This window comes from Mobula birostris, chromosome 2 (genome assembly GCF_030028105.1).
Source record: "Mobula birostris isolate sMobBir1 chromosome 2, sMobBir1.hap1, whole genome shotgun sequence".
Classification (NCBI taxonomy): Eukaryota; Metazoa; Chordata; class Chondrichthyes; order Myliobatiformes; family Myliobatidae; genus Mobula; species Mobula birostris.
In genome coordinates this window covers 24,145,451-24,173,365 of record NC_092371.1, presented here as the reverse complement: position 1 = coordinate 24,173,365, position 27,915 = coordinate 24,145,451, and the positions used below count along the sequence as shown (strand labels likewise).

Here is a 27,915-nt window from a genome sequence, read left to right as displayed (position 1 = left end):
CACAGAGGTTCAGCCGTACTTTAATGCATTTAACAGTTTGTTAACATGCCCTCTCACTGTCTGTACACACCAAGAACATAAAAACCACAAACACTTTGGATACAATGACTATTTTGCACCTTGAATCCAGATCTGTAAGTGCAGTTGCTTTATTTTTTGAGAACATCCATTATGAAAACGTGGCTTGGGAAATGGGATACAAAGAGTGGCATTAGGTGCTTCAGGAATTGGGACAGTTCTGAGGACAAGAGCAGACATGTACAAGCATCTCAACGGCGACAGGATCAATATCCTCAACGAAGAATTTGTTAGTGCTATTGCAGAAGATTTGACAGAGGGAAGGCAACTCAAAGGTAGAACAGCAAACAGGAGAGTAGGAATCATCCAGGGACCACCACAGTTGTCAGAATGGAAATTTTAAATGCATTAGAGGAACAGCTCCTCATATGGTCCACAGCCATTGCAACACATTCCCTTACCGCTGCAGAGAAAAGTTAAGCACAGATTGGCAGATCCTCATTAGGGTCAACTCATTAGGTGGGGGAGTCAAAGTAGAATTGGTACAGGAGGCCTCACATGGGTCGGGGTGCAAGAGATTTAAATAAAGGAGCTTTTGCTGGATTTCAGCGGCACAGCTAAGGTCGAATCAGCGCAGGACGCATCACACCTTAGGAAAGGCGACTGAAAATAAGGCAGGAACAAGCAGAGTGGCCATTGCTGGAGTGGATCAGTGTTAGAGTGGGCAGGCTTTGGCTCATCAGGCTTGAACAAGGTAGCTATCTGGTAAGTTTCTTCTTCTTCATTCTTCATTTGTTAGTACATAGAGCAGTGAGAATGGATCCAAGGGCTGTGCTGTGTTCTATATGTGAGATGTGGGAATTCTGGGAGACCTCTAGCCTCCCGGAGAAACACATCTGCACCAGATGCACCAAGCTGCAGCTCCTCGGAGAACATGTTAAGGAACTGGAGCTGCAGCTCAATGCCTCAATGGGAAACTGAGATTATCGATACGAGCGATAGGGAGGTAGTCACCCATAAGTAATAGGAGGCAGGAAAAGGTGTGACTGTCAGGAGAGGGAAGGGAAATGGGGAGCCAGTGCAGAGTACCCCTGTGACCACTCTCCTATGTACTGATTATACGCTGAGGGGGATGGCCGACTTGGGGTGGGGAGGTGCGCTGACCAGGTCTCTGGCACTGAGTATGGTGCTGTGACTCAGAACCGAATCGGGGGACAAGAGGACTGCAGTAATGATAAGGGAATCCATAGTTAGAGGAGTAAACATGAGATTCTGTGGACGCAATAGAAACACCCAGGTGGTATGTTGCCAGCGTAAGAAGTGTCTCAGATCAGGTCCATGACGTTCTAAAGGGGTAGAGTGAGCAGCCAGAAATCTTGCTATATATTGGCACTAATGACATAGGTAGGAAATGTGAGGAGGTCCTGAAGAGAGAATTTAGGAAGCTAGGTAGAAAACAGAAAATCAGAACCTTCAGGGTAGCAATGTCTGGATTGCTGTCTGTGCCCCTCGCCAGTGAGGGTAAGAAGATGATGGCTTGGCAGATGAATGTGTGGCTGAGAAACTGTTGCAGCAGGCAGGGTTTCATAGGGTATTATAGGGAAGATACTAGTTGGATAGAGCATTGGCTGATAGGCAGAAAGCAAAAAGAGTGAATAAAAGTTGCCTTTGCTAATTGGCTGCTGGTGTTCTGCAGGGATCGGTGCTGGGACTACTTTTTATGTTGTATGTCAATGATTTGGATGAAGGAATTGAGAGTTTTGTGACCAAATTTGTGGACGATGCAAAGATAGGTGGAGGCACAAGTAGGGTTGAGAAAGCAGGAAAGCTGAAAGCACAGACTGTTTTCTAAACAAGGAGAAAATCCAAAAATTCGAGATGCAAGGGGACCTGGGAGCCCTTGTGCAGGATTCCTTAAAGGTTAGTTTGCAGTTGAGTCAGTGGTGAAGAAGGCAAATGCAATGTTATCATTCATTTCAAGGTGACTAGAATATAAAAGGATATAATGTTGAGGCTTTATAAGGAACTGGTGAGGTGTCACCTGGAGTATTGAGAGATGTTTCAGGTCCCTTATTTAAGAAAGAATATGCTGACATTGGAGAGGGTTCAGAGAAGATTCACGAGAATGATTTCAGGAATGAAAGGCTTATCATATGAGGAGCAATTGTTGGCTCAGGGCCATTACTCACTGGAATTTAGAACAAAGAGTGGGAATTTCATTGAAACCTATCAAACGTTGAAAAGACTAAGATAGCGTGGATGTGGAGAGGATGTTGGGGGTGTCTAAGACTAGAGGGTACAGCCTCAGAATAGAGGGACGTCCACTTAGAACGGAGATGAGAAAGACTTTCTTCAGCCAGAGGGTGGTGAATCTGTGTATTTGTTGCCACAGGCAGCTATGGAGACTGTGGTATATTCAAGGTAGAGGATGATAGATTCTTGTTTAGTCAGGGTGTGAAAAGTTATGGGACTATAGGAGAATAGGGTTAACAGGGAAATGGATCGGCCAGGATGAAATTGCAAAGCAGACTCAATGAGCCAAATGGACTAATTCTGCTCCTATGTCATATGGTCTTATTATTAATCATCAACCACCAGTGTCCATTTTCAGTCTGTAGAAGGGTGTTCCACTAACAGCAGGAGCATGAATGCAGAGATGGGCTCTGTTCCTTAGACGACACAATTACAAAATCAAATTCAAAAGGACAACTCATCAATGTTACTACAGAACTACAAAACTATATTAGTTTTTTAATATTTATTGACGGAGAAATTCGTTCAGTGTATGTCCCCATGTTCTTTTGACTGACTGTAAATTAATCAAATCAGTGCAGATACCTAGTGCAGATAATAGAATGCTTTCATCCAATGCTTTCCATGACTGCATCCTTCAAATCTTCATTTTCATTGAAATATTCAAGATGATTGTCAATACCTTCAAACTGTTTACAGTTCCTGATTTGCTGAAGTAGCGAAATCTGGAGAAAAGAGGAAGGGTTTTGGGATACCCTCGATGTTGACTGATCCCCAGCTCTTTTCTCTCCACTCCTGCCGAAGGGTTTCGGCCCGAAACATTGGCTGTACTCTTTTCCTAGATGCTGCCTGGCCTGCTGAGTTCCTCCAGCACTTTGTGTGTGGTTGCTCAGATTTCCAGTATCTACAAATTTTCACTTGTTTGTGAAGTAGTGAAATCATTTCATTTTAACTCACGGCCATTTCTGGCATCTCCAAGCCTGAATGTTTGAAACCACAGTGAGCAAAACAGTTCTGAATTGTCTGACTGCTTATTTCTCGCTAACTATTAGTAACAAAATTCACTGCTTTTTGAACACAAAGACACACAACTGACACTATTTAAAAACTGTTCACTCAAAGCATGGTGTAGTCTCTCATGGCTATCATGAGAATGGCATTAGTTAGAAACTGTTCAGCAACACTCTCCTGCCCCAATTAAGCGACAGAGTGTCCTAAATAAATGAAGGGAATCATGGCTATTTTCTCGACTTGGGAACGAAAGGAATTCCAGCTAATTGCGGGCAGCCTCTTAATTGGGCCAAAATGTACTGATCCCTCTGTCCCAATTAACCGGAATCCACTGTACTTGATATCTCTCCTTTAAACTTCCAATCCTGATGCAGGGTCTCGAAATGAAATGTCAACTATCCCTTTCCCTCCACAGCTACTGCCTGACCTGCTAGGTTCCTGCAATAACTTGGGCTGGAGTGAACACACAGCTATGCTTGACCTCAATCTGCATTGCAATTAAGCCTATGATGCATCAAGAAGCTTGTCATCATGTTGTAGATATAAAATCATGATAAGTTCCTGTGTATAGCCAAGAAAATTTGCTGCAGAGCTTCTCTATTAAGAGTGGAAGGCTGTTGTGAGGCCAAGAAAGATCACATACTGTGGCTGATCTGGTTCGCTGCTTTTCACTTGGAGTGAACATTTGGTGAAGATCATGTTCACTCTCTGTCTTGATACATTGGGACTTTTGGGAAAGGCAATTGAGGAAGATCCTTGTTGTGATCCTCCTTGTGGCAGACAACAGTGTAGAGTTTTGTTTATCTGTCATTAATATGTGTGGGCAAGTGGCCAAGTGGTTAAGGCATTGGACTAGTGACCTGAAGGTCGTGAGTTTGAGCCCCAGAACGTGTTGTGTCCTTGAGCAAGGCACTTAATCACACATTGCTCTGCGACGACACTGGTGCCAAGCTGTATGGGTCCTAATGCCCTTCCCTTGTACAACATTGGTGTCGTGGAGAGGGGAGACTTACAGCATGGGCAACTGTCGGTCTTCCATACAACCTTGCCCAGGCCTGCGCCCTGGAGAGTGAAGACTTTCCAGGCGCAGATCCATGGTCTCGCAGGACTAACAGATGCCTTTACTTTACATTAATATGTTGACAGTAAGATTTTGGACTAACTGGTAGAAGAATAGGTAGAAAGGTTCAGGTATCCGCACATTGTATGAAATATGACATACATAATCTAATAGAAACAGACAAGATATTTTGGTCAAGGAGGAAATTATATGGAAATTATACAGAAGGAAGATGAAACAGCTTTCGTTAAAAGATTCACCAATATATTCAAGCAATGTTCTAAAACACAACAGCTTGTGTTGTGGTGCAATAGTGTAGTGTGAAAAAAGGTAAACACACCATGTTAACTGAAATCGGAAGAAGAACTGAGATAAGGAAAAGGGTGAGCCTGGTATTAGCATTTTTAGATAAATGAAGCCATCAGGTCACTTAGCTCGGTGCTGATAAAAAAAAAAAGTGCTTAACTGAAACAGATGCTTTAACAGCATAACCAACACCATTCACATGAAGCCAAAAATAAGGGACAGCCACAACTACGAAGTGGTTCTGGTTTGTGTACTTATTTGTTTGTGGTTGGTTAATTAATAGATTGAGGTAATTAGAGTTGAGAGGAGGTATCTGTCATTTGATTGAAATAGGGTATTTAAGTTCATGTGTACAGGATAAAATTGGGTTGAGACCTCCAAAATTGCTTTAGCCAAAACTATTTTTTTGCTATCATTTTTTAAGTGAAAATAAATTGGATTAAGTGGTGCTTGATTCAGCAGTTATCAGCATCGGTGATGTTAACAATCTTCCCTTCTCTGGCTTGATCCACATTAAAGTAGAATAGATGCCAATACCTGAATCAAGAACGTGGTGACAATGCTGTTTCTCTGATGAACTAGCATTATGACAAGTATTTTGTCTAGAGGTGGATTCTACTGAAGTTGGCTTTCTCTACTCACTGCTTGTCAATCATACCTTTCCAAAGGTTTCTATCCTTTCCAGCCTTGGCAATGAAATTGTCCATAAGAATCAGTTTGTCATCTTCAGGGCTTTGAACTGGGATACCTCAAGGCCTTAGTAGATTTCCTCTTTTGTACTGATGAGTACAGACTGTTGATTGCCAGTCAGAGTTAACTAGGAGTTCATGGGATGTTTGTTTACCCCATGGAGGGAATTACTCATTCTAAATGGAATAATCCACCTCACAAAGGTGTTGCTCTTCTTGCTGTCCGCCCTTCCTGAAGAAGGTGCAACCATCACGTCGTTCTCAAAGCAGACCTTCTCCTTTCCATCATGTCTCAGGATGGCAATGTTAATGTCAAGACTCGATGTGCAAAACTAATGTCACACATTTTATAACTCCATCCTTCAATTACTTATCCATCTATTTTCAAACACTTACATGGTCTCTGTTTTAGTTACTTAACTTCTATAGTTCTTGCCTCAACCTCGCATTTGAGACGTAACACAAGATTTCTTTTGCTCTTTAAATCCCTTGTATTTAATCTTAAATTACATCTGTGCTCTTTCATTTCTGAGTCTTAAACACTGCTTCTATCTACTCTGTCCTGTTCTATAATTTTGAACACACTGTTCTTGCCGTTTTTCTCAGCATTTATCCTTCGTTTTCCTGATATTCAGCTTTTAACTGGTCAGTTTCTCACAGTCTAAGATTCAGAACTTGGCTGTGATGTCTGGGTGTAAAACTGAACTTTCATTTCTGTAATACTGCAACTCAAACGTCTTGAGTTGTCGTTATTTAACTATAACAGGTTAACAGATTATAATGAGCCCTTGAAACCCTTGAGGGCTTTCAATGGGAAGAAAAATCAAATGCTTCTAAAGTTTAGTCAACTGTTAGTTTTGTAGCCATAACAAACTAATGCTTTCAGCATATTTAAGTTCAGTCACTTCATGTTTAATAATTTAAATACATAAAGGTATTGATTTGAAATGCCACTGACCATCCTCATTACATTACAAATATCTTACAAAAGTTATGTTCACTGATAGCTGAAACCAGAACACATCAAATTAATGTGATTCATTTAAACGTTTCAATCTGACACAGAAATGTCCTGAATTGAACCACATTTAATTATTATAACACAGGAGGCAAAATAATTTGGTCTATTTGGTCCATTCAGACTTCCAACAGGGACCCCCCCTTTAAACTGTTCCCTCTGACATATCCATCAACTCTGCTTTTGGTTCTTTTGCTGCTTACGTACATGAAGGAATAATTTGCAGTGATTAGTTAACCTATCAGCACCTGGAACAGAGCACCCAGCGGAAAACCTGCATTGTCAGAATGAGACAGGGGTGGCGCTAAGGTGGTGCTAGCTGGGGCTATAGCCCCTGCAGAAATTGCAATAGCACCAGCGTAGCACCACCAAGAAATTAACTGCAGCTGCTTTGCTTTCTTGTATAGTTTTGAATACAGCTTGTTTCTCCAGTTGATCTAGTGAAACAGCGCCCCTAATTACCATAGCACCCACGCAGCAATAAAGTTATAAACTCTGTCAGATCCACTCTACACTTCTGCTTATTCGTTCGTTGTCAATGTCTTGCCATTGCTGTCCTCAGATCAGTTAAGCTGATCTAAGATCACTTAAGATGGTGATGTCACTCACTCTCACTCACGCGGGAGATTGATAGTATACATCCAGGCGCAGATCCGTGGTCTCGCGAGACTAACGGATGCCACACGCGCACATTGAGCTTTTACAAGTGAGCGTGGGCCTGGCACGTGCATTATTTTGGCCGGCGTGAAAAATGGATCGATTTTTAGTCAGAAAACGACCTCATCCAGAGGAATTAGTGGTGTCTCAGCCTGAGCCTGTCTTAATTGAAAGTGACATGCAGAAAGGAGTAAGTGGGGATGAGGACAACAGCAGTTCATCGAAGGAGTGTGAGGGCGAAGTAGAGGAACAAGAAAAGCAGCGGGATTCGGAAGAGAACGTAGATGAAGCTGCTCTTAGTGCTAGTGGAAACACTGTCGGCGATGTTAGCCAGCAGCCTGAGGAAGGACCCTGTCGGCCAGCATTGAAGAAGTACCCTTCACAGCAGTTTGGCAATCAGCAAAGGAGTTTTATTCGTGGCTGGTTTAACCTGTACTCCTGGCTGGAATATTCAATCACAAAAGATGCTACATTCTGTTTCGCATGCAGGCATTTCCTGTGTGAGGACATAGGTTCCATTCAGAGTCTACTTTGCCTGTCAGCGGTTACGCAACTGGCGGAAAGCTACAACAGCTTTCAAAACCCACCATGTAAGTGCAGCTCATAAGTTTGCTATGGAGGCATGGGCCGAATTAAGATTGAGAAAACAAGACTGTTCAAGATCGGGAAATATGCTTGATAAAGGACATGCAAAGATTGTCCAAGAAAATCGTGAGTATATGAGAGCAGTGGTTGAGTCTCTATGCTATACTGCGTGCCAAGGCATTGCCCAGCGAGGACGCCCGGAGGATGATGGATCTGGCAATAGGGGAAACCTTGTTGAGTAGCTCAGTGTAATTGGGAAGTTTGATAAGATTGTAGCTGATAAAACAGAGGACAATCCTGGAAATGTAAAAAACACCCACCACGATATCCAAAATGAAATTATGGGTATTATGGCAGATCTGATCAGACGTCAAATAAGTGCAGAAATCAAGGAGGCTGGATATTTTGCCATCATGGTGGATGAAAGTAAAGACTTGAGTAAAAAGGAGCAAGTATCAGTGGTGGTGCAGTATTTGAATAACAAAACAGTGCTTGAAGAATTATTGCACTTCATTCCAGCAGAAGGGTTGAACGCAGAGTCGCTTCTTAAAAGCATTGAACAGACACTCGCCTAATGTGTTATTGATAAGAACGTGTGTATAGGTTAGTGTTATGACAGGGCAGCAGTGATGTCCGGGTGCAATAACGGGGTACAAGAGAGGTTCAGGAAAGAGGCCCTGCAGGCATTATATATACACTGCCATGCTCACAGACTTAACCTTGTTTTGGTGGATGTTGTGAGCAATGTACCACAAGTGGGTGAGTTTTTTGAAACTGTGCAGCTGCTTTACAACTTCTTTTCAAACTCTTTTGCCCACGATCTTTTCATGAAGAAACAGAGAGAACTGGGATCAACTGCACAGCCCGTGGAGTTGAAGAAATTGTCAGATACATGCTGGGCATGGCAGTATACAGCTTTGTGGGCTATAAGAAAATCACTCCCTACAATTCTAGCTACACTACAGGATATTATGGGTCAACCAAATGCACAGAGGAAAACAGAGGCCAGAGCTGTAAATGGACTGATTGACGAGCAGTTTGCTTTACTTCTCACTCTGTTTGAGGATTTATTCCGAGTCACCAAGTTCATGTCAGACCAGCTACGATCTCCCAGTTTGGAGCTTTCATCCGCTGTGGACTTGGCTCAGTCTGCTATCGATTCACTCTCAGCAAAACGGGGAGAGGAATCATGGAGTGAAATTCAGACAAGAGCTCGGGACCTGTGCGTCAAGGCCGATATACAGAGCAGACCACATGAAAGGAGACAGGCCCAGCCACCCTGCCGCCTACATGATTTTGTTTTTGCGGCCCAAACTAAATGCACACCTGTCACATCCTCTGATGACCTTCGCAACCACTGTTTCTATCCAGTTATAGACAGACTTCTGACCGAAATGAAAAGACGGTTCTCAGTTGAGACTGGGAGTGTTCTGACTAGAGTCTCAGCATTGAGTCCCAAACACAAGTTCTTCCTAGACAAGAACTGTCTTTGTCCCATGGCCCAATACTATGGAGTGACTGAAGAGAACCTGACTGCAGAGCTACATCAGGTTCGGCATCTGCTGGAAATAAAACAAAAGCAAGGACAGACAGTGAATGACAAAGTGGAATTTCTAGCTCTAATGAGACCCTACCACGATGCATTTATAGATTTATACAAACTAATCTGCATTATCACTGACTCTACCTGTTACATCTGCCTCATGCGAGTTTCTCTTGCCTCAGACGCATCAAAAACTACTTAAGGAATAGCAGCGGCGATGCTCAGAACAGCAACTTGGCTCTGTTGGCCAAAAACAGCCGGAGGACCAAAGCACTTGACATCCAGAAACTCATTGACGCTTTTGCTACCAATCACAACAACAGACGGATTGTGCTTCTCTGAAAACATCAATGGTGAATGCAGTTGATTTTTTAAAAATTTGGGCCAAGACTAATGCTGATTATTATTATTATTTTGTTGTGGATACCCCATAGTCCTTATGTTTCCTGCAAATACTACAATATTACATTTACCGCTATTAAGCCTACTGGTTTTGCTTAAACTTCCAAGCGGTGACTCTGTTGATTTTTGTTTTAAATTCAATAGCCGAATTAATTAAGGTATTGCATGGTCAGAGTACGATTTGTCCAACTCCTGGTAAAGCCTTGCATCTGTTGTTTGCCTTATTTGACTTCATTAACTCTGTATCTTTTGGCATTGCTGTCTATGTAATGCGAATAGCAGGGGGTTCGTGTTATGTTTTTCAGTTGAAAAGCACGCACTTGACGCTGATTGCAAGATTGGTGCGTGATTCACGTTGTCCACTGTTGCTCGGATGCTCTGTTAGTTTTTTTTTAGTTTATGCTTCGTGTAGCCCAGGTTATCTCTGATGCTGTTGACATTGTAACAGTTCACTTCTATATTAGATCTATCAATTGCTGTTGCTTGTGAATCAACAGAGGCATTTATAGTAGGCACATAATGCTTGAAACTGACTTTTTAACGCCATGCGTCTGGCCTTGCGAATACATATTACCATACATTTCATCCCTCAGCACCATCACTGAATAATTCAGCCCCTCCGTAGCACCAGCAAGAAAATATCTCTGGCGCCGCCACTGGAATGAGAATATGTAAACCCCAAGAATAGCACCTGAGGTCAGGGTCAAACCCAGATTCCTGAACCTTGAGGTACAGTATCATCACTAGGCCACAGATCAATTCAGTTTCAACTGATAACTCGTTTTTTTTCTGGGAATTTATCTATGACTGCATAATCAAGTAGGTTAACAACCTGCACTTTGCTCCCTTTTAAGTCTTTACTCAACTGTTTTGTCTTCTTTGATGGCTGAATGAGTGCAAAGAAAATGTGCAAGAGTATATTCACCTAGATATGGTTAAACTACAGTAAAATCTGAAGGAACCTGATAACCTAAAGCAATAAAGATCCTGCAACACACATCAAAGTTGCTGGTGAACGCAGCAGGCCAGGCAGCATCTGTAGGAAGAGGTGCAGTCGACGTTTCAGGCCGAGACCCTTCGTCAGGACTAACTGAAGGAAGAGTGAGTAAGGGATTTGACAGTTGGAGGGGAAGGGGGAGATCCAAAATGATAGGAGAAGACAGGAGGGGGAGGGATGGAGCCAAGAGCTGGACAGGTGATAGGCAAAAGGGGATACGAGAGGATCATGGGACAGGAGGTCCGGGAAGAAAGACAAGGTGGGGGGGACCCAGAGGATGGGCAAGAGGTATATTCAGAGGGACAGAGGGAGAAAAAGGAGAGTGAGAGAAAGAATGTGTGCATAAAAATGAGTAACAGATGGGATACGAGGGGGAGGTGGGGCCTTAGCGGAAGTTAGAGAAGTCGATGTTCATGCCATCATGCCATATATAAAAGGCCACATCGGGAGCACCGGACGCAGTATATCACCCCAGTCGACTCACAGGTGAAGTGTTGCCTCGCTCTGTCCGCCATTGAAAGCAGGATCTCCCAGTGGCCACACATTTTAATTCCACATCCCATTCCCATTCTGACATGTCCATCCACGGCCTCCTCTACTGTAAAGATGAAGCCACACTCAGGTTGGAGGAACAACACCTTATATTTCGTCTGGGTAGCCTCCAACCTGATGGCATGAACATCGACTTCTCTAACTTCCGCTAAGGCCCCACCTCCCCCTCGTATCCCATCTGTTACTCATTTTTATGCACACGTTCTTTCTCTCACTCTCCTTTTTCTCCCTCTGTCCCTCTGAATATACCTCTTGCCCATCCTCTGGGTCCCCCCCCCCGTCTTTCTTCCCGGACCTCCTGTCACATGATCCTCTCATATCCCCTTTTGCCAATCACTTGTCCAGCTCTTGGCTCCATCCCTCCCCCTCCTGTCTTCTCCTATCATTTTGGATCTCCCCCTCCCCCTCCAACTTTCAAATCCCTTACTCACTCTTCCTTCAGTTAGTCCTGACAAAGGGTCTCAGCCTGAAACGTCGACTGCACCTCTTCCTAGAGATGCTGTCTGGCCTGCTGCGTTCACCAGCAACTTTGATGTGTGTTGCTTGAATTTCCACCATCTGCAGAATTCCTGTTGTTTGCAATAAAGATCCTCGCGGTTTAGTCAGCTTTGTTATCACACCTCTTGTGGCAGTCAGTGTCAACCTCAGGTCAGGCACAACATAAATGAGAAAAGATGTTAAGGAAATCTGAAGTCCAAAGTCATTTTGTACTACAAAAATGCAGCAGTTAGCCATCACAATGTGTCTTATTAGAATATTGGAACTTTTACCCTTTGAACCTGTCCTATTATTAATAAGACCACCCTTAACTCTACCTTCCCACCCTATCCTTTTACCTCTTAATGCCTTAATGTTCTCACATTTTCAGTTTCTACTCAATGACTGCATGCAATTTACAACTTCCCAATCAAGTTTCATGCAGAATAACTATACTTGGTCCTTTCATCTGATTCACCACACAAGTGATCCCAGGAACACTGGAATCTGCAGTGAAAGGGGTAGCTTTATGAAGTCATATTAGAAAATAGAACAGTACAGCAGAGGAACAAGTCCTTCAGCACACAATGTTGTTCCAAACCAATGAAATTAGTCATCAAATGTGCACTAGACTAATTCCTTCTGCCTACACAACGTCCATATCCTTTCATGTGATCACATTCAGGCACCTATCTAAAAGCTTCTTCAATGCCTCCATTGTGTTGCTTCTACCATCCTCAGCAGCACATTTCGGGCACCCACCACTCTGTTGCCCTGCACATCTCCTTTGAACTTGTCCCCTTTCACCTTAAATGCATGGTCTCCTAAATGCAAGCCTGGGGAATATTATACACATTAAGACAGCTGAGTAATAGCCCTGTTGTGTCAGGAACCACTTGTGAATCCCTAACATGCTGGGAACCTGGTGAGGGCTCACCATTCCATTATGTTTCCACAACAGTGTAATGGTTAAAGCAATCTCATTAATACATGCGTTAGGCTGGACAGACAGCCAGCAATGTGCAGTGGCCAGATTTTACCAGAGAAAAATGTTCAGGCGCGGCAGAACTATGTAGCAAAACCAAGACAGGGTATGACAGCATCATCCATCATATCCTGGAGGAAGTAGAGAGGTCGTAGGATCCAAGTGATCTATCAACAGATGGAGCGGCTGGTTCTAGTCTCCAACAACGGCAACACTCACTGCACCAACCACAAGTCTCAGCACCAAGTGTGGCTGCACTACCCCCCACTGCCCCCCTTGTCTGGCCAACACCAACCCTCGGGTAGCATCTGCACATCGCCCCAATGCTTCACTTCATACCAAACTAATGGGATCACTCGTTCACTGCCTTTGGAACACCAGCATCAGGTAACCCAAGCAGATCTCTTACTGGGATGGTAGAAACCTGTTTGAGTCTTTGGACTGAAAAATCTAAAGCACCCTAATGAACCAGCATTCTGAAGGGTGGTGTTGAGTGGGCTACTAGTGTGAGATGGACTCTAGAAAGCTGAGGTGATAAGAGATAAAAGAGGAAAAGAACTCATTTTTGTCAATCAATGAATAAACTCCTCAGATGATAAAAAATTCCCTATGCATTTGCATCCCACATAGGGAATAGTGAACTTAGGAATGAGCAGCTTGGGGATGTTGTTGAGAGACCAAAATGGAGAATAAAAGTGATCTGAGATGTTTCAGAGATATCAGTTGATGAGTTTGCAGAGGTAAAATGAAGCAATTTCAAAACAAGGACAAAGAAATCCAGGTGTTGCTTAATCGCATAGGGTGAATGGGTTCAGGTAAAACCAAGAACCTGGGCAACAGAGTTTACAAGGCCTCATGTTCACAGAGGCTAGAGGTTAGAGACTAGCCAGAAGTGCATTGGATGGTCATGGGAAAAAAGGACATGGGTTGCAGCGGAGATAAATTGAGTCAGGACACACTGCACAGTTACGAATTTGAAAATATGCAATGTTAGTAATGGCATGGAAGTGGTCTAAAGTTCATCTTCAGGAGAGTATTAATGATCCAAGACTCTAAAGAGCCTGATTCATCTTTACCCATCTGTCACAATAGAGGGAAGTGGTCAGTAGGCAAGGAATGGAGATTATGGTGGAGTCCAAAAATAATGGTTTTGGTCTACAAGTATTTATCATCTGGTGCAGAAAGTCAAGAAAGTAACCTGACCGTTTGAGGTGGACTGAGGTCCAGGGGTGATGCTGACATGTGGAAACTGATACTGTAATTTTAGAAGATCTCACTGAGGGCCACAGCAATGTAGTTGAGAAATATGAACAGCAAAAGGAAAGGGCCAGGTAACAGTGTGGAACTGGGAACAGAAGCCACTCTGACTGGAAAGATGGAACCAGGCAAAACCTCCCTAAGTGGACAAGAGTACACACGTACTGGAGAATACTATGAGTACAATGATCACAAGGGCAAAAAAAAATCAAATTTAAATGCTTTTTAAGTACGTATCATGTGAATGTCCTACTTTTGGAAAAACATTCAGAAAAGTACCTCCCCCTCCTCTGTGAAAATGGAATCAGCTTTCCGAGGATCAAAGTGCTTAATCAGCAAATTCTTCAAATGGTTTTCCACAGTTTCCTGAACATGTGATGGTTCCACTCCTAAAAGAGAAAGCGATATAAGCTAAAAGATTTCAGAAAAACTAGTTTGATGAAAGCTCTTTGACCTTAAGTATTAAACCTGTTTCTCTTTCTGTAGATGCTGCCTGACCTGCTCAGTGTTTCCAGTGTTTACTGTTTTTTTTAGAAAAGCATAGCAATTCAAAATTCAAGATTCCAAGATTTAAAGTACATTTACTATCAATGTATGTATAAATTATAGACCTTGAGATTTGTCTGTTTAGAGGCAGCCACAAAGCAAGAAACCCAAAGAAGCCAATTTTTAAAAAAGCCACCATAACCACTGTGCAAAGAAGAAGAAAAACCCACATCATACAATAGAAGCAAATGACAGCATTCTGAACCAGATTAAGTCCTTAAATCCACTCTCCGGAGTAGGCCCACACCTCGATCTCATTCACCACACTAGTGGGGCAAAATGCCACAGGACCACAGAAACGACAGCCGCCAGAGCAGTCCACAGCCTTAATGCTGTATAAAGAGAAATGAACACCGCGAAATCCCAAGAAAAGTGACCAAAGCAATCACTTGCAGATAGACTGCACATCACTTTTGCACATCGACTCCAAAGTCTTTCTGCAGACTATCCACACCAAGTCCAGCTCCTCTGTCAACGAGCAATGGGGTATACCTGCAGTACTTAAGTTCTTAATGTCCAGCATTGCCTTGCGATCGTAAAAAAGACTTTTAAAAAGGACAAAAGCATCTTTGGTTGGTCCCGGAGAGGCCGCTCCATCTGAGTGCATCACTATCTTACTTGAATTAAATAAATGACAGATAACAAATAAACAATGTCACTGAGACACTTCTATCTGGAACTTCGCATTCAAGACCAAGGCTCTGTATTAGTCTTCTTGCATACTTTAAAACCTTGTTTTCCCATTTTGTGTATAGTTTTTGGATACTTAACATGCAAATCTGGATTCATATATTCCTAATTTCTTATGAATGTGTGATTTAATCATCATAAGTTTCCTGCAATAAGGGGAGAAGATGGCGGCGCGACGACCGCGCAGCCTCTCTGGTGATGAGTATCTGTTATCTGTCAAGTAGGGGACCGTGCACAATCCTGATTTGATGGAGACAGACGTGAGTGTACAGCGGAACATCTGGAAAACTTCTGAAATGTCTGCTTTGCTACTGCCGCCACTGTGTGGAAACAGGAACCTCTGGAGCTGAAGGCCTCAAAATCCTTGGCTTTGCGTGTTTCAGCGGCCGTGGAGAGGTCGAAGGCGCTCGGCAGAGGATGGCGCTTGGGAGACTGTATTGGGGAGGCTGCTCGGAAGCTCGGAGTTTTCAGACGGATGGACTCAGGGCCAGCTGGGGTCAGCTATTTCCAAGGCATCCAGAGGCTTATGGCAGGGAGTTTCTCCCTTTTGCCGCCGCTATCGGGGACTCGGAAGTCGATCGACTCGGGACCTTGAGACTTTTTTTTAATTGTGGCTATGGACTGTTCTTCATCAAATTATGGTATTGCTTTGCACTGCTGTAACTAAATGTTATAATTACGTGGTTTTGTCAGTGTTAGTCTTTGGTCTGTCTTGTTTTCTGTGATATCACGCTGGAGAAACATTGTATCATTCCTTAATGCATGTAAGCATTTCTAAATGACAATAAAAGAGGACTGAGTGCTCTCATAATCTAATAAGTTTCCTGCAATAAGTACTCATAGTCTTTTTCAGGTTCATTCTCAGTTTTACTCTTTACTCAACTGTATGTGTGCATGCTGCCCAAATAAAGCACTTGAAGCTTGAATGCTATATTCAGGCTGCCGTGTTCAGGTAAGTGGAGTTTGGCTTACTGCTGAATTGTGTACTTCCTACTTCACAACAAGGAGAGCAGCACACTCTGGTATCATCTAATCTGACAGTTAGTGTACTACCGGGGATATAGCTGGGAGAGGGAGAAACAAACACCATACTGAAAAAGGGCAGCATGTCCTTTCACTCCCCTCTCAAAGACTGAATAAGGAAGAGGAGATTTGTGCCAGAAGCCCTATTAAAGCGTGCACTCAATCACTGAAAGCACTGTCATCAAGACCAAGCAAAACATCAACCCAAAAAAGAGACATGGTGGATAAAATCTAATAACTCCACAAAATTAGTGAGTTGTCCTCAAAACATCAAAGTTCATTTTCAAAAGTTTGATTGTCCCAGTTTAACAAGTGCTAACCAAAGATTACCTGTGTGAATAAGCCACTCTGCCAGCAGATTTACAGTCTGTGCTACTGCTGTATAGTTCTCAGACAGCATCTGGATCACATGCTCTGGAGAACCCCCTGCCTGGAAGTACCTAAGAAAGCAAAGCAGACACAATCCAGGTAAGTCACTATCTCTTCATTCAGGGCAAAGGGTCAGTCAATATCATATCCCATACAGCCTAGAATCATAATGCTCATATAAATTTGGTCTAGGCTTGAACAAAGTCAAAATTGGGTTTACTGTCATATACTCAAGTAATTTATGCACTGTGTAATGAAAAACTTACTGCATTACAGGCACAGAGCATCAGATACACAACTTCAGAAGAATATAACTATACTCAATTTTTAAAAGAAAAGGAGCACAATTAGAACAATAAAAAACAAAGTCCATCATAGTGAAAAGTAGTAACCATAGTGACGTATGAAACGCAGTGTTAAAGCAAAAGGTGGACACAATAGTTTTCTCAGTCTGCTGACCGATAGCTATATCAGGAATAATTTAGCAGGACTGGAATTAAAAAGCTGACATAACTCATAGTTTGCACACTTACAGCAACTCTGCAAAGTTACTAGATCGTGAATTAAGATATTTTTACACAACATGGGTGGTTTCCAATTATAAATTAATCTGAAATGTGTAAGTTATTAATTTGCCAAAATCTTTTCATTCATGCAACTGCTCCAGAAAGGATGTCCTTAAACATCAGGACTGGAATTCTTGTGTAGATAAAATAGCTGAAGGTCTGGTGCCACACTGTGGTCATGTTGAGATCCAGCAAATTCATACGATTTCAAGAAAGGCAGCTTTTGATGCATTTAAGGAAGATGACACAAGGTCAACAGTTCGGAATGAGGGGAAAAGAGTAAAAATAAATGAGCAAAAAAATCAGAATCAGTTTTATTATCACTGAGACAGATCAGCTGGTTGAGTGGTGTCACAACAACAACCTTGGCAGTTAGACCAAGGAATTGACTGTGGACTACAGGAAGGGGAAGTCAGAAGAACACACATCAGTCCTCATCGAGGAGTCTGCAGTGGAAAGGATAAACAGCTTCAAATTCCTGGGTGTCAACATATCTGAAGATTTGTTCTAAACCTAATATATTAAAGCAACTATTTATTTACTGAGATACAGCACAGAATAGGTCCTTCAAGCCACACCACACAGAAATCCCCCAACTTAATCCGAGCCTAATCACAGGACAAATTACAATGATCAATTAACCTTCCAACTGGTACATCTTTGGACAGCAGGAAGGAAACCGGAGTATCTGGAGGAAACACATGCGGCCACGGGGAGAATGTGCAAACTCCTTGCAGGCAGTGGCGGGAATTGAACACAAGTTGCCTGTAAAGCGTTGTGCTAACCACTATGCTACCATGCCACCAATTATGAGGAAGACATGCCAGTGGATAGATTTCATTAGGAGCTTGAGGAGACTTGGTATGTCATTGAAGACTCTGGTAAATTTCTACAGAGGTGTCACGGAGAGCATTTTGACTGGTTGCGTCACCTTCTGCTGCGAAGGCACCAACACACAGAATTAGAAAAAGGTGATTCATAGGCAGCTCCATCATGGTCATCTTCAAAAAATAATGCCTCAGGAAGGTGGCATCCACCATTATGGATCTTCACCACCCAGGACATGCTCACTTCTCATTGCTACCATCACACAGGAAGTACAGGAGCCTGACACCTCACTATTTTTACATGACTTATTTAGATATATATATATATACTTATTGTCGTATAAATTTTGTTGCGTAATGTAGTGTACACTGCCATAAAACAACAAATTTCATGACACAACAGTGATAATAAACCTGATTCCGATTCTCACAAATGTTGTGAAATTTGTTGTTTTGTGGCAGCAGTACAGCACGTGGCTTAAAAAGCTATAAACTACGAAAACTAAATAGTACAAAAAAGGGCCAAAGGGGCAAAAATATTGCAATGCAGTTACAAGTCGTTTCTCAGATAGTTGACAGAAGGCATTACAAAATCAAGGTTTTGACAAGGTACAGCAAGTAAGTAATAAAGTTTACAGATTTTTATCGGTTATTGCTGGGGAAATTGAATACCAAGTTAGGGAACTTGTGCTTTGGCTATTGAGCATTAGTAAAACCACCTCCAGAGAGCTGGGTACAATACTTATTTAAGGAAGCCTATTAATTCAATAGAATTGGTTCAGAGAATAACTGGAATAAATACGTTTTCTTTATGAGGAATAGTTAGAAGGTTAAGCATAAATTCTCTGGAGTTTGGAAGAATGAGAGGGGCTTTAATTGAAAGATACAAGACCCTGAATAAAGGTACTGATAAAGGATCTCAGCCTGAAATATCGACTGTAATTCCTCTCCTTAATTGCTGCCTGACCTGCCGAGCTCCTCCAGCATATGTGTGTGTTACTCTGGGTTTCTTATTAGGTTAACATTTAAGAATATCAATATTACTAGATTACTTAATGTTTTAACAATGTTTTAAAACTCCACAATGCATCATCTCTTTGGATGCCAAAAAAGCGTTCGATCAAGTTGAATGAAAATATTTATTTAATGTTTTAGAGAAATTTGGCTTCGGTGTTAACTTTAATAATTGGATTAGAATGATATATAAAACTCCTATTGCTACTGTTATTACCAATAACTGTAGGTCTCCTTTTTTTCAGCTTTCACGGGGGACAAGACAAGGCTGTCCATTCAGTCCTTTGTTATTTAATTTAATATTAGAACCGCTTGCTATTGCTCTTCATGAAGCTAAAGATATTTATGGGATTTTTGTAAATGAGACCATTCATAAGATTTCTCTTTACGCTGACGATTTATTGGTTTATATATCCAATCCCGAGGAATCTATTCCTGCTTTGCTAAAATTATTTAATGAATTTGGAGATTTTTCAGGATATAAAATAAATTTTAGTAAAAGTGAACTGTTTCCTTTAAATGAATCTGTTTCTATATATGATAATAGTCCTTTCAAAGTCACGGATTCTTTTAGATATTTAGGTGTTATAATCACTAAACAATATAAGGATCTTTATAAAGCTAATTTTGTTCCCTTGTTAGTTTCTATGAAGTACTTATTTAGTAGGGAGTCCACTTACAGTTTCACTTGTTGACCATATAGCAACCATATAGTCAAAATGATGATTTTACCAAAATTTTGATATTTATTTCAGGATATCCCTGTTTATTTGACTAAGAAGTTTATTGATCAGATTGATTCTATTATTTTATTTTTTATTCTCACAGCACTTTTAAACTCACTCAGACTGACCATCTCCCACACTCACAGAGATTCTTCTGTGTTCCTTTCAAAACTGTCCCCGCCTCCCATGCTCTTTTACCCACCAGAGCTGTGTTTTTGACTTGTTCAGTAACGCATGGTTCAGTTACCTTTTCAATGTGTTGAAGATAGGTGGTTCCATTATGTAATCTCTACTGGAAAATTTCTGTAGGCATTCCTGTTGCACCTCTGCATCGTCTTCACCATCCCCTTCATCTTCATCGTGCTGAGTGGGGATATTAAATTATTAGTCAGTAACACGATACCGCAGTGCTCCTCTTGAATCTCTTCCCATTCCTAGCCTTCCCCTAAATACAAGAAATTCCAAACTGGAAGCTTCCAGACCCAAAAAGAAGCGTTCATCCTCATGAGCAAGTTCTTATACTCTGAAGAAGGAAAAAAGGCATAGCGACAACCTGAAATTTGCTTTTAACTACACAAAATGCTGTATAGAAGCAGCATCAAACAAAGCAAGAAGATGAAAAAGCTTAACTGTTGACCAGTTATTGCTAAAAGAAACAGTATTAGGCTCCCTTGTGAGATCCCTATTTGTCAAATGAACACTGAATAACCACGAGGAATGGCATCATAGACCAACAACTGCTGGAACCATAGAATAATTCACCTGAGAGAGACAATGCCATCAAGAAGAGACAAACTGCCTCGTATGGTGATGAATGTAATTATATAAGAAAGCTTTAAGACAGGTACGATCATAATTTCCAAACTGGAAATGTACAGGACCTGGGAGCATGATTGTCATAGAATTACAAACTCATACAGCCCAGAAACAGGCCCTATGGCTTACCAAATCTGTACTAACCATCAAACACTCATCTACATTAATCTTACTTATTCCTCCCGCATTCCCATCAATTCTCCCCGATTTTACCACACGCCTGCACACTAGGGCAACTAGCCTACCAACTTGCATGTCTTTGAGAAGGAATCCACATGGTCACAAGACGATTGTGCACAAAGCACAAAGACAACCACCCAAGGTGCCGTCTGTGTGGTTTTTGCACGGCTGCATCACGGTGTAGCCCAACAGCACTTACCCGAGCCAACATTTGCAGGACGTCTCCAGGAGAGGACTGGTATCTGAGGGAGAACCCTTGAGCAATTATAATTCAGCTTGCTGTTTAAGAGGGCAACAACATGTGCGACGTATTCATGGGAATAAATAGATTTTTTGCAGGTCGGTGGAAATCAGTTTAGTTTTATCTTGATTTTCCTAGATATTATTCAGATTAGTTTTTTTCTAAAGTGGGTCAATATTTCAGAACCACACAGTGCTGGCTTCTTATACAATTCTTATACAATTTTATTGACCAGAGATGTTAATCCTATTTTATTTAGATACAACACGGTAGCAGGTCCCTTGGCCAATGTTCCCTCTAATTTTTAGTAGTCAGTGTGCGCAAAAATCTTATGCTGTGCAAATTTTTTTCCTGTGACAAAAGTATGTGTGCACTGAATGCACACATAGCACAGTTTATGTAGGTTTACAAAATATTTGACATAAAACTGCACAAAATAACAACAAAATAACATACATAAAGGGTCTCGGCCTGAAACGTCAACTGTACCTCTTCCTAGAGATGCTGCCTGGCCTGCTGCATTCACCAGCAACTTTGATGTGTGGTTGCTTGAATTTCCAGCATCTGCAGAATTCCTCGTGTTTGTGTACATATTTAAGTCACTCAGTTATTTTTTCTCTCTCCTGTCTTTGGCATTTACCCACTCTTTATAAATTTTATCTAGACTGATAGAACTTCCATCCAATTGATAGCTTTTGATTCTCATTAACATTTCCAAATGACATTCACCTAAATGGTTTCTCAGCTTGTTTTTGAGATGATTCATTAGGCTAAAACCTCGCTCACAGTCCACACCAGCCGCAAGAAAGGTTCCCCCAATGTCCATCAACTGTGCAAGGTGGCAAAACTGTTCATTTTGAAGTACAAATGCCACCATTTGAGCAAAGCTTGAAATCAGTTTGGATTTAATTTTTTCTTGCACGGAAAATTTGAAATCATTAAACTGTCTAACTATTACAGTATTTTCTGCTAGAAAATCATGATATTTTAGACATAAGGCACTAACTTGTTCATCGCCAAATGTGAAGTCACAATCTGCAATTGCGGAGAAATCAAAAGCTGACCATTCTTGTACCTCATCTTCAGGAAACCTTTCTTCTAAATGAACACAAAGACTATTTATAAAAGTAAACAGCGAACTTGTATCTACTGTGACGTTTTCTTCACGTTGTTAGCTTAGCGAAACTTTTAACTTTGTCACTCCACGAAACATTGTCTCCCAGATACTGCTTTCTTATCTTGTTAATTTTGCCTCGCGTAAAGTGAAGTGAATCAATCCGACGTGCATTGCGGTATTTGAAACACCGACAAGCTAGTTAACAGAACTAAAAGATTATTTTCATTAAGTATAATTAGGTAACTAACCTGTTGTGCGCACATTAATTTCCTTTGTGCGCTGGTTGAAAAACGTGTGTGCGCGCGCACAGCTTAGAGGGAACATAACCCTTGGCCCAGTCAGCCCATGCTGCTCAATTACACCCATGTGACCAATTAACGTACTAACCTTTATGTCTTTAGAATGTAAGAGGAAACTGGAGCATCCTGAGCAAACCCACACAATCACAGGCAGAACGTACATACTCCTTACAGATAGCTGCGGGTTTGAACCTGGGTCACTGGCACTGTTATAGCTAACCACCACACTACCCTATTTGTCTCCCCACGCATGCAGCTGTCCCCACTCCAGCACTTTTTATTTTAATTTCAGACCATATTTGCACTATTTTGCTTTTCTAAAATGTAAAAGATATTCCTAGGAGTGGCCTGTATATAATATTTCGATCTGTACTTCTCAATGCCTCTGGGAGTGAGTCACTGTTACAAAATGATTCCCAAGTTTCTGCCAGCATATAAAAAAGATCCCTTGGATAATATTTGTAGAAGATCCGCAAGAAGCTGTCAGCATTTGCAAGATACCATGGGAGAATGACTACTTATCTGCAGAAGCACCACAGCAGTGGAGTAATTAGCCCCAAACAATGTGTCAATCTTTGCTTGCTATCCCTGGGAGGATGCTAGCAGGCACTAGTTATCTTTGAGTTGGATAAGTATGTGCAAGTGATTGCTGGGATAGTTTGAATATTTCAGCAGATATTTACAAGGGATCTTAGGAAGTGTGTTAGTATTTGCAGGATGTCCTGGGAATGTGTCTATTTGTGGAGGGAGGTGTGACGGGGGTGGAGAATGTCATGATATACAAACTTTCCTGGGACAGTATTTATACAGGGTGTCCTGGGTCAATATTTACAGGGCTACTTGTGAATGTGTCAATGTTATAATGAGATGCCTTGGTGTATGTCAATACCCAAAGACTGCGAGGAATTGCAGGAGAACCTTGGCAGAGCTTTGTATTCACTGGCATCACCAGCAGTAGTTAGAATATCTCAAACACGAGGAATTCTGCAGATGCTGGAAATTCAAGCAACACACATCAAAGTTGCTGGTGAACGCAGCAGGCCAGGCAGCATCTCTAGGAAGAGGTACAGTCGACGTTTCAGGCCGAGACCCAACGGCCCGAAACATCGACCGTACCTCTTCCTAGAGGTGCTGCCTGGCCTGCTGCGTTCACCAGCAACTTTGATGTGTGTAGTTAGAATATCTTGGTGTTTGAGAGTTACCGGGTATGTATCATTAATTTCACAGGGTTTCTAAGAATATATACATTCAAATTAAATTGAATTGACTTTATTTCTTACATCCTACACATATGAGTAAAAATCTTTACGTTACATCTCCACCTGAATGTGCAATGTGCAATTTATAGTAATTTACAATAAACAGTATGTACAACAAGACAGTCAATATAGCAGAGAAACACAATTGTATCAGCATGAATTAATCAGTCTGATAGTCTGGTAGAAGAAGCTGTCCCAAAGCCTGTTGGTCCTGGCTTTAATGCTGCGATACCGTTTCCTGGATGGTAGCAACTGGAACAGTTTGTGGTTAGAGTGACTCGGGTCCCCAATGATCCTACGGGCCCTTTTTACACACCTGTCTTTGTAAATGTCCTGAATAGTGGTAAGTTCACAGCTACCAATGCGCTGGGCCATCATCACTCTCTGCAGAGTCCTGCGATTGAGAGAAGTACAGATCCCATATGAGGTAGTGATGCAGCCAGTCAGGACGCTCTCAATTTTGCCCCTGTAGGAAGTTCTTAGGATTTGGGGATTCATGACAAACTTATTCAACCATCAGAGGTGAAAGAGGTGCTGTTTTGCTTTTTTCACCAGACAGCCGGTATGTACAGACCACGTGAGATCCTCGGTGATGTGTATGCCCAGGAACTTAAAGCTGTTCATCCTCTCGACCCCAGATCCATTGATGTCAACAGGGGTCAGCCTGTCTCCATTTCTGTAGTCCACAACCAGCTACTTTGTTTTTGCGACATTGAGGGAGAGGTTGTTTTCTTGACACCACTGTGTCAGGGTGATGACTTCTTCTCTGTAAGCTGCCTCATTATTATTTGAGATTAGGCCAATCAATGTAGCGTCATCAGCAAATTTAATTAGCAGATTAGAGCTGTGGGTGGCAACACAGTCATGGGCATACAGAGAGTAAAGGAGGAGGTTTAGGACACAGCCTTGAGGGGTTCCTGTGTTGAGGGTCAAAGGGACAGAGGTGAGGGAGCCCAATCTTACCACCTGCCGGCGATCTGACAGGAAGTCCAGGATCCAGCTGCACGAGGCAGGGTGAAGGCCGAGGTCTCTGAGCTTCTTGTCAAGCCTGGAGGGAATTATGGTGTTGAATGCTGAACTGTAGTCCAAGAACAGCACCCCTCTTCTCCAGGAGTGTAAGGACGGTGTGTAGAGGTGGCTATTGTGTCATCTGTTGATCGGTTATAGGGAGTCCAGTGTGGGTGGTAGCATGCTGCAGATGTAATCCTTGAGCAGCCTCTCAAAGCATTTGCTTATTATTGAGATGAGTGCAACAGAATGCCAGTCATTCAGACATGTTACCTCGGTCTTTTTAGGTATAGGGACAATGGTGGATGTTTTGAAGCAGGAGAGCACTCTACACTGGAAGAGAGAGAGATTAAAAATGTCTGTAAACACACCAGCCAGTTGTGCCGCACACATCCTGAGTTCTCACCCTGGGATGCCATCCGGTCGGTCCCACTTGTTGGAAACACCTGCGTACTTCAGCGTCAGAGATGACCACGGTGCAGGTCACTTCAGCGGTTCTCCTCAGTGTTGGTGACATCAAACCGAGTGTTAAAAAGACTCAGCTCATCTGGGAGAGAGGCGGTGGTGTTGACAGCAGCACTGCATTTGGCTTTGAAGTCTGCGATGGTGTGCAGACCCTGCCATAAACTGCGTGTGTTGTTGATGGAGAGCTGTGTTTGGATCTTGTCCCTGTATTGTCGTTTTGCTGCCTTGATGACTTCGCATAGATCATTGCTGCATCTTTTGAGTTCCTGTTGGTTACTGGCAGCGAAAGCTCTGTTTCGCACGATAAGTACAGCATGCATGGAACTGCTGGTCCAGGGTTTCTGGCTTGGATAAACCCTGACCGATTTTTGGGGACAACGTCCTCGATGCACTTCCGAATGAAGCTCATGACCCCTTCTGTGAACTCAGAGACATCCTCATCACGAAAGACATTCCAGTTGATGCCATCAAAGCAGTCCTGTAGCATGGAAACTGATTGGCCAGGCCAAGAGTGGACGGTTTTAACCACGGTCACCTCTTGGGTCAGCTTCTGCCTGTACATCAGCAGAAGCAAGATGGAGGAGTGATCCGACTTTCCAAATGGTGGGCAGAGGAGCGCTTTGTAAGCATTGCGGAAGGGAGAGAAGCAGTGGTCAAGTATGCTATCTCCCTGTGTGCTCACCTGGATGTGTTGCCAAAACTTCATAGAGATTTTAGACAGCGATGCTCTGTTAAAGTCTCCGGCGACGATGAAAGCAACCTCTGGGTGTGCAGTTTCCAGGGTGCTGATGGTCTCGTACAGTTCCTTGAGAGTCAGGTCAGCATCAGTCTGCGGCGGAATATACACAGCTGTGATAATAACAGCCATGAACTCCCTAGACAGCCAGAAAGGTCTATACAGCAGCACAAGGTACTCCAGATTCCGGGAACAAAAGAATTTGAGGGCATGCACATTCCAGGGACTGACCATGAGGCATACCCCAGCTCCTTTACTCTTCCCAGAGAGGTTTTTTGACCTGCCCGCCCGGAACAGGGACAGAGGGCTCGATGGCATGATCTGGTATCTCATCCATCAGCCAGGTCTCCACAAAGCAGCAAACGTTACATTCCCTGTGTTTCCCACCAATAGGAGATTCCGGCTGTCAGTTTGCACAGCTTGTTGTCCAGGGACTGAACATCAGCCAGGAGTATGCTAGGGAGCGCCATCTCAACCTCACCAGGACACCGGCCTTTCTCCCTCGCCTCTGGCACCACTTCCAAGGTAGCGGTGGTGTAATAAATGAGGCTCCCATGGATCGTGTAACCAGCAGTTCCCAGTGGAAAAAAGGCAGCACGTTGTGGGTAAATGCCCACTCCCTGATGTTCAGAAGAGACAGTCGATCATACCTGATATGACTAACAGGTTCTTGAACAAGAAATGTGAAGGAAATTGCAGAAATTAGCAGTACACTGTAAAGTTGGTACGGAGCTCACAACACTGCTGCGTACGCAGTGCCATCTTGAAGCATTCTACAAGAGCTTGACTCCATTTCAATCAATGTTTGAAGTTGGTCTCTACAACTCTACCGGTATTTTACCACATTATTTATACATTATACTTTATTGTCGCCAAACAATTGATACTAGAGCATACAATCATCACAGCGATATTTGATTCTGCGCTTCGTGCTCCCTAGAGTACAAATCAATAGTAAATATTAAAAATTTTAATTATAAATCATAAATAGAAAATAAAAAAGGGAAAATAAGGTAGTGCAAAAAAAACCAAGAGGCAGGTCCAGATATTTGGAGGGTATGGCCCAGATCTGGGTCAGGATCCATTCAGCAGTCTTATCACAGTTGGAAAGAAGCTGTTCCCAAATCTGGCCGTATGAGTCTTCAAGCTCCTGAGCCTTTTCCTGGAGGGAAGAGGGACGAAAAGTGTGTTGGCTGGGTGGTCATGAACTTGACTATCCTGACAGCACTGCTCCGACAGCGTGTGGTGTAAAGTGAGTCCACGGACAGAAGATTGGTTTGTGTGATGTGCTGGGCTGTGCTCACGATCTTCTGCAGCTTCTTCCAGTCTTGGACAGGACAACTTCCATACCAGGTTGTGATGCACCCTAGAAGAATGCTTTCTACGGTGCATCTATAAAAATTAGTGAGGGTTTTAGGGGACAGGCCAAATTTCTTCAGCTTTCTCAGGAAGTAAAGGCACTGGTGGGCCTTCTTGGCAGTGGACTCTGCCTGGTTGGACCAAGTCAGGTCATTTGTGATATTGACCCCAAGGAACTTAAAGCTTTTGACCTGTTCCACTTGCGCACCACCGATGTAAATGGGGTTGTGCAGTCCGCTACTCCTTCTTAAGTCAACAACCAATTCCTTCATCTCGCTGACATTGAGGGATAGGTTATTGTCTTCGCACCATGCCACCAGGTTCTTGATTTCCTCTCTGTACTCAAACTCATCATTACCCGAGATACGGCCTACAATTGTTGTGTCATCAGCAGACTTATATATTGAGTTCGATGGAAACTTGGCTATACAATCATGGGTGTACAGTGAGTACAGCAGGGAGCTGAGTACACAGCCTTGTGGGGCACCGGTGCTCAGAGTGATTGTAGAGGAGAGCTTGTCCCCTATTTTTACAGCCTGGGTCCTGTCTGTGAGGAAGTTGAAGATCCAGCTGCAGATCTGAGTGCTAAGGCCCAGGTTCCGGAGCTTAGGAATCAGTTTATTTGGAATGATGGTATTAAAAGCAGAGCTGTAGTCAATGAAAAGGAGCCTTACACATGTGTCTTTATTCTCCAGGTGTCCTAAGGAGGAATGTAGGGCCAGAGAGATGGCATCTGCCGTTGACCTGTTGCTCCAGTAGGCGAATTGCAAAGCGTCGAGGTTGACCAGTAGGCTGTGGTTGATGTGTGCCATAACCAATCACTCGAAGCACTTCATAGCAATTGATGTCAGAGCCACAAGTCAAT

General features: G+C 42.6%; 1 protein-coding gene across 1 annotated transcript in view; it reads right to left on the bottom strand.

The window, feature by feature from the left end:
* The window catches only part of nelfcd (negative elongation factor complex member C/D), a 114,763-nt gene that overhangs the window by 81,678 nt on the left and 5,170 nt on the right, over positions 1 to 27,915 (bottom strand). The window contains exons 2-4 of the mRNA XM_072238750.1: positions 19,818 to 19,933; positions 16,400 to 16,509; positions 14,090 to 14,199 (exon numbers count right to left, since the gene is read on the bottom strand). Of these exons, the coding sequence (XP_072094851.1) occupies positions 14,090 to 14,199; positions 16,400 to 16,509; positions 19,818 to 19,933 (336 nt within the window). The remainder of the gene's footprint in view (positions 1 to 14,089; positions 14,200 to 16,399; positions 16,510 to 19,817; positions 19,934 to 27,915) is intronic.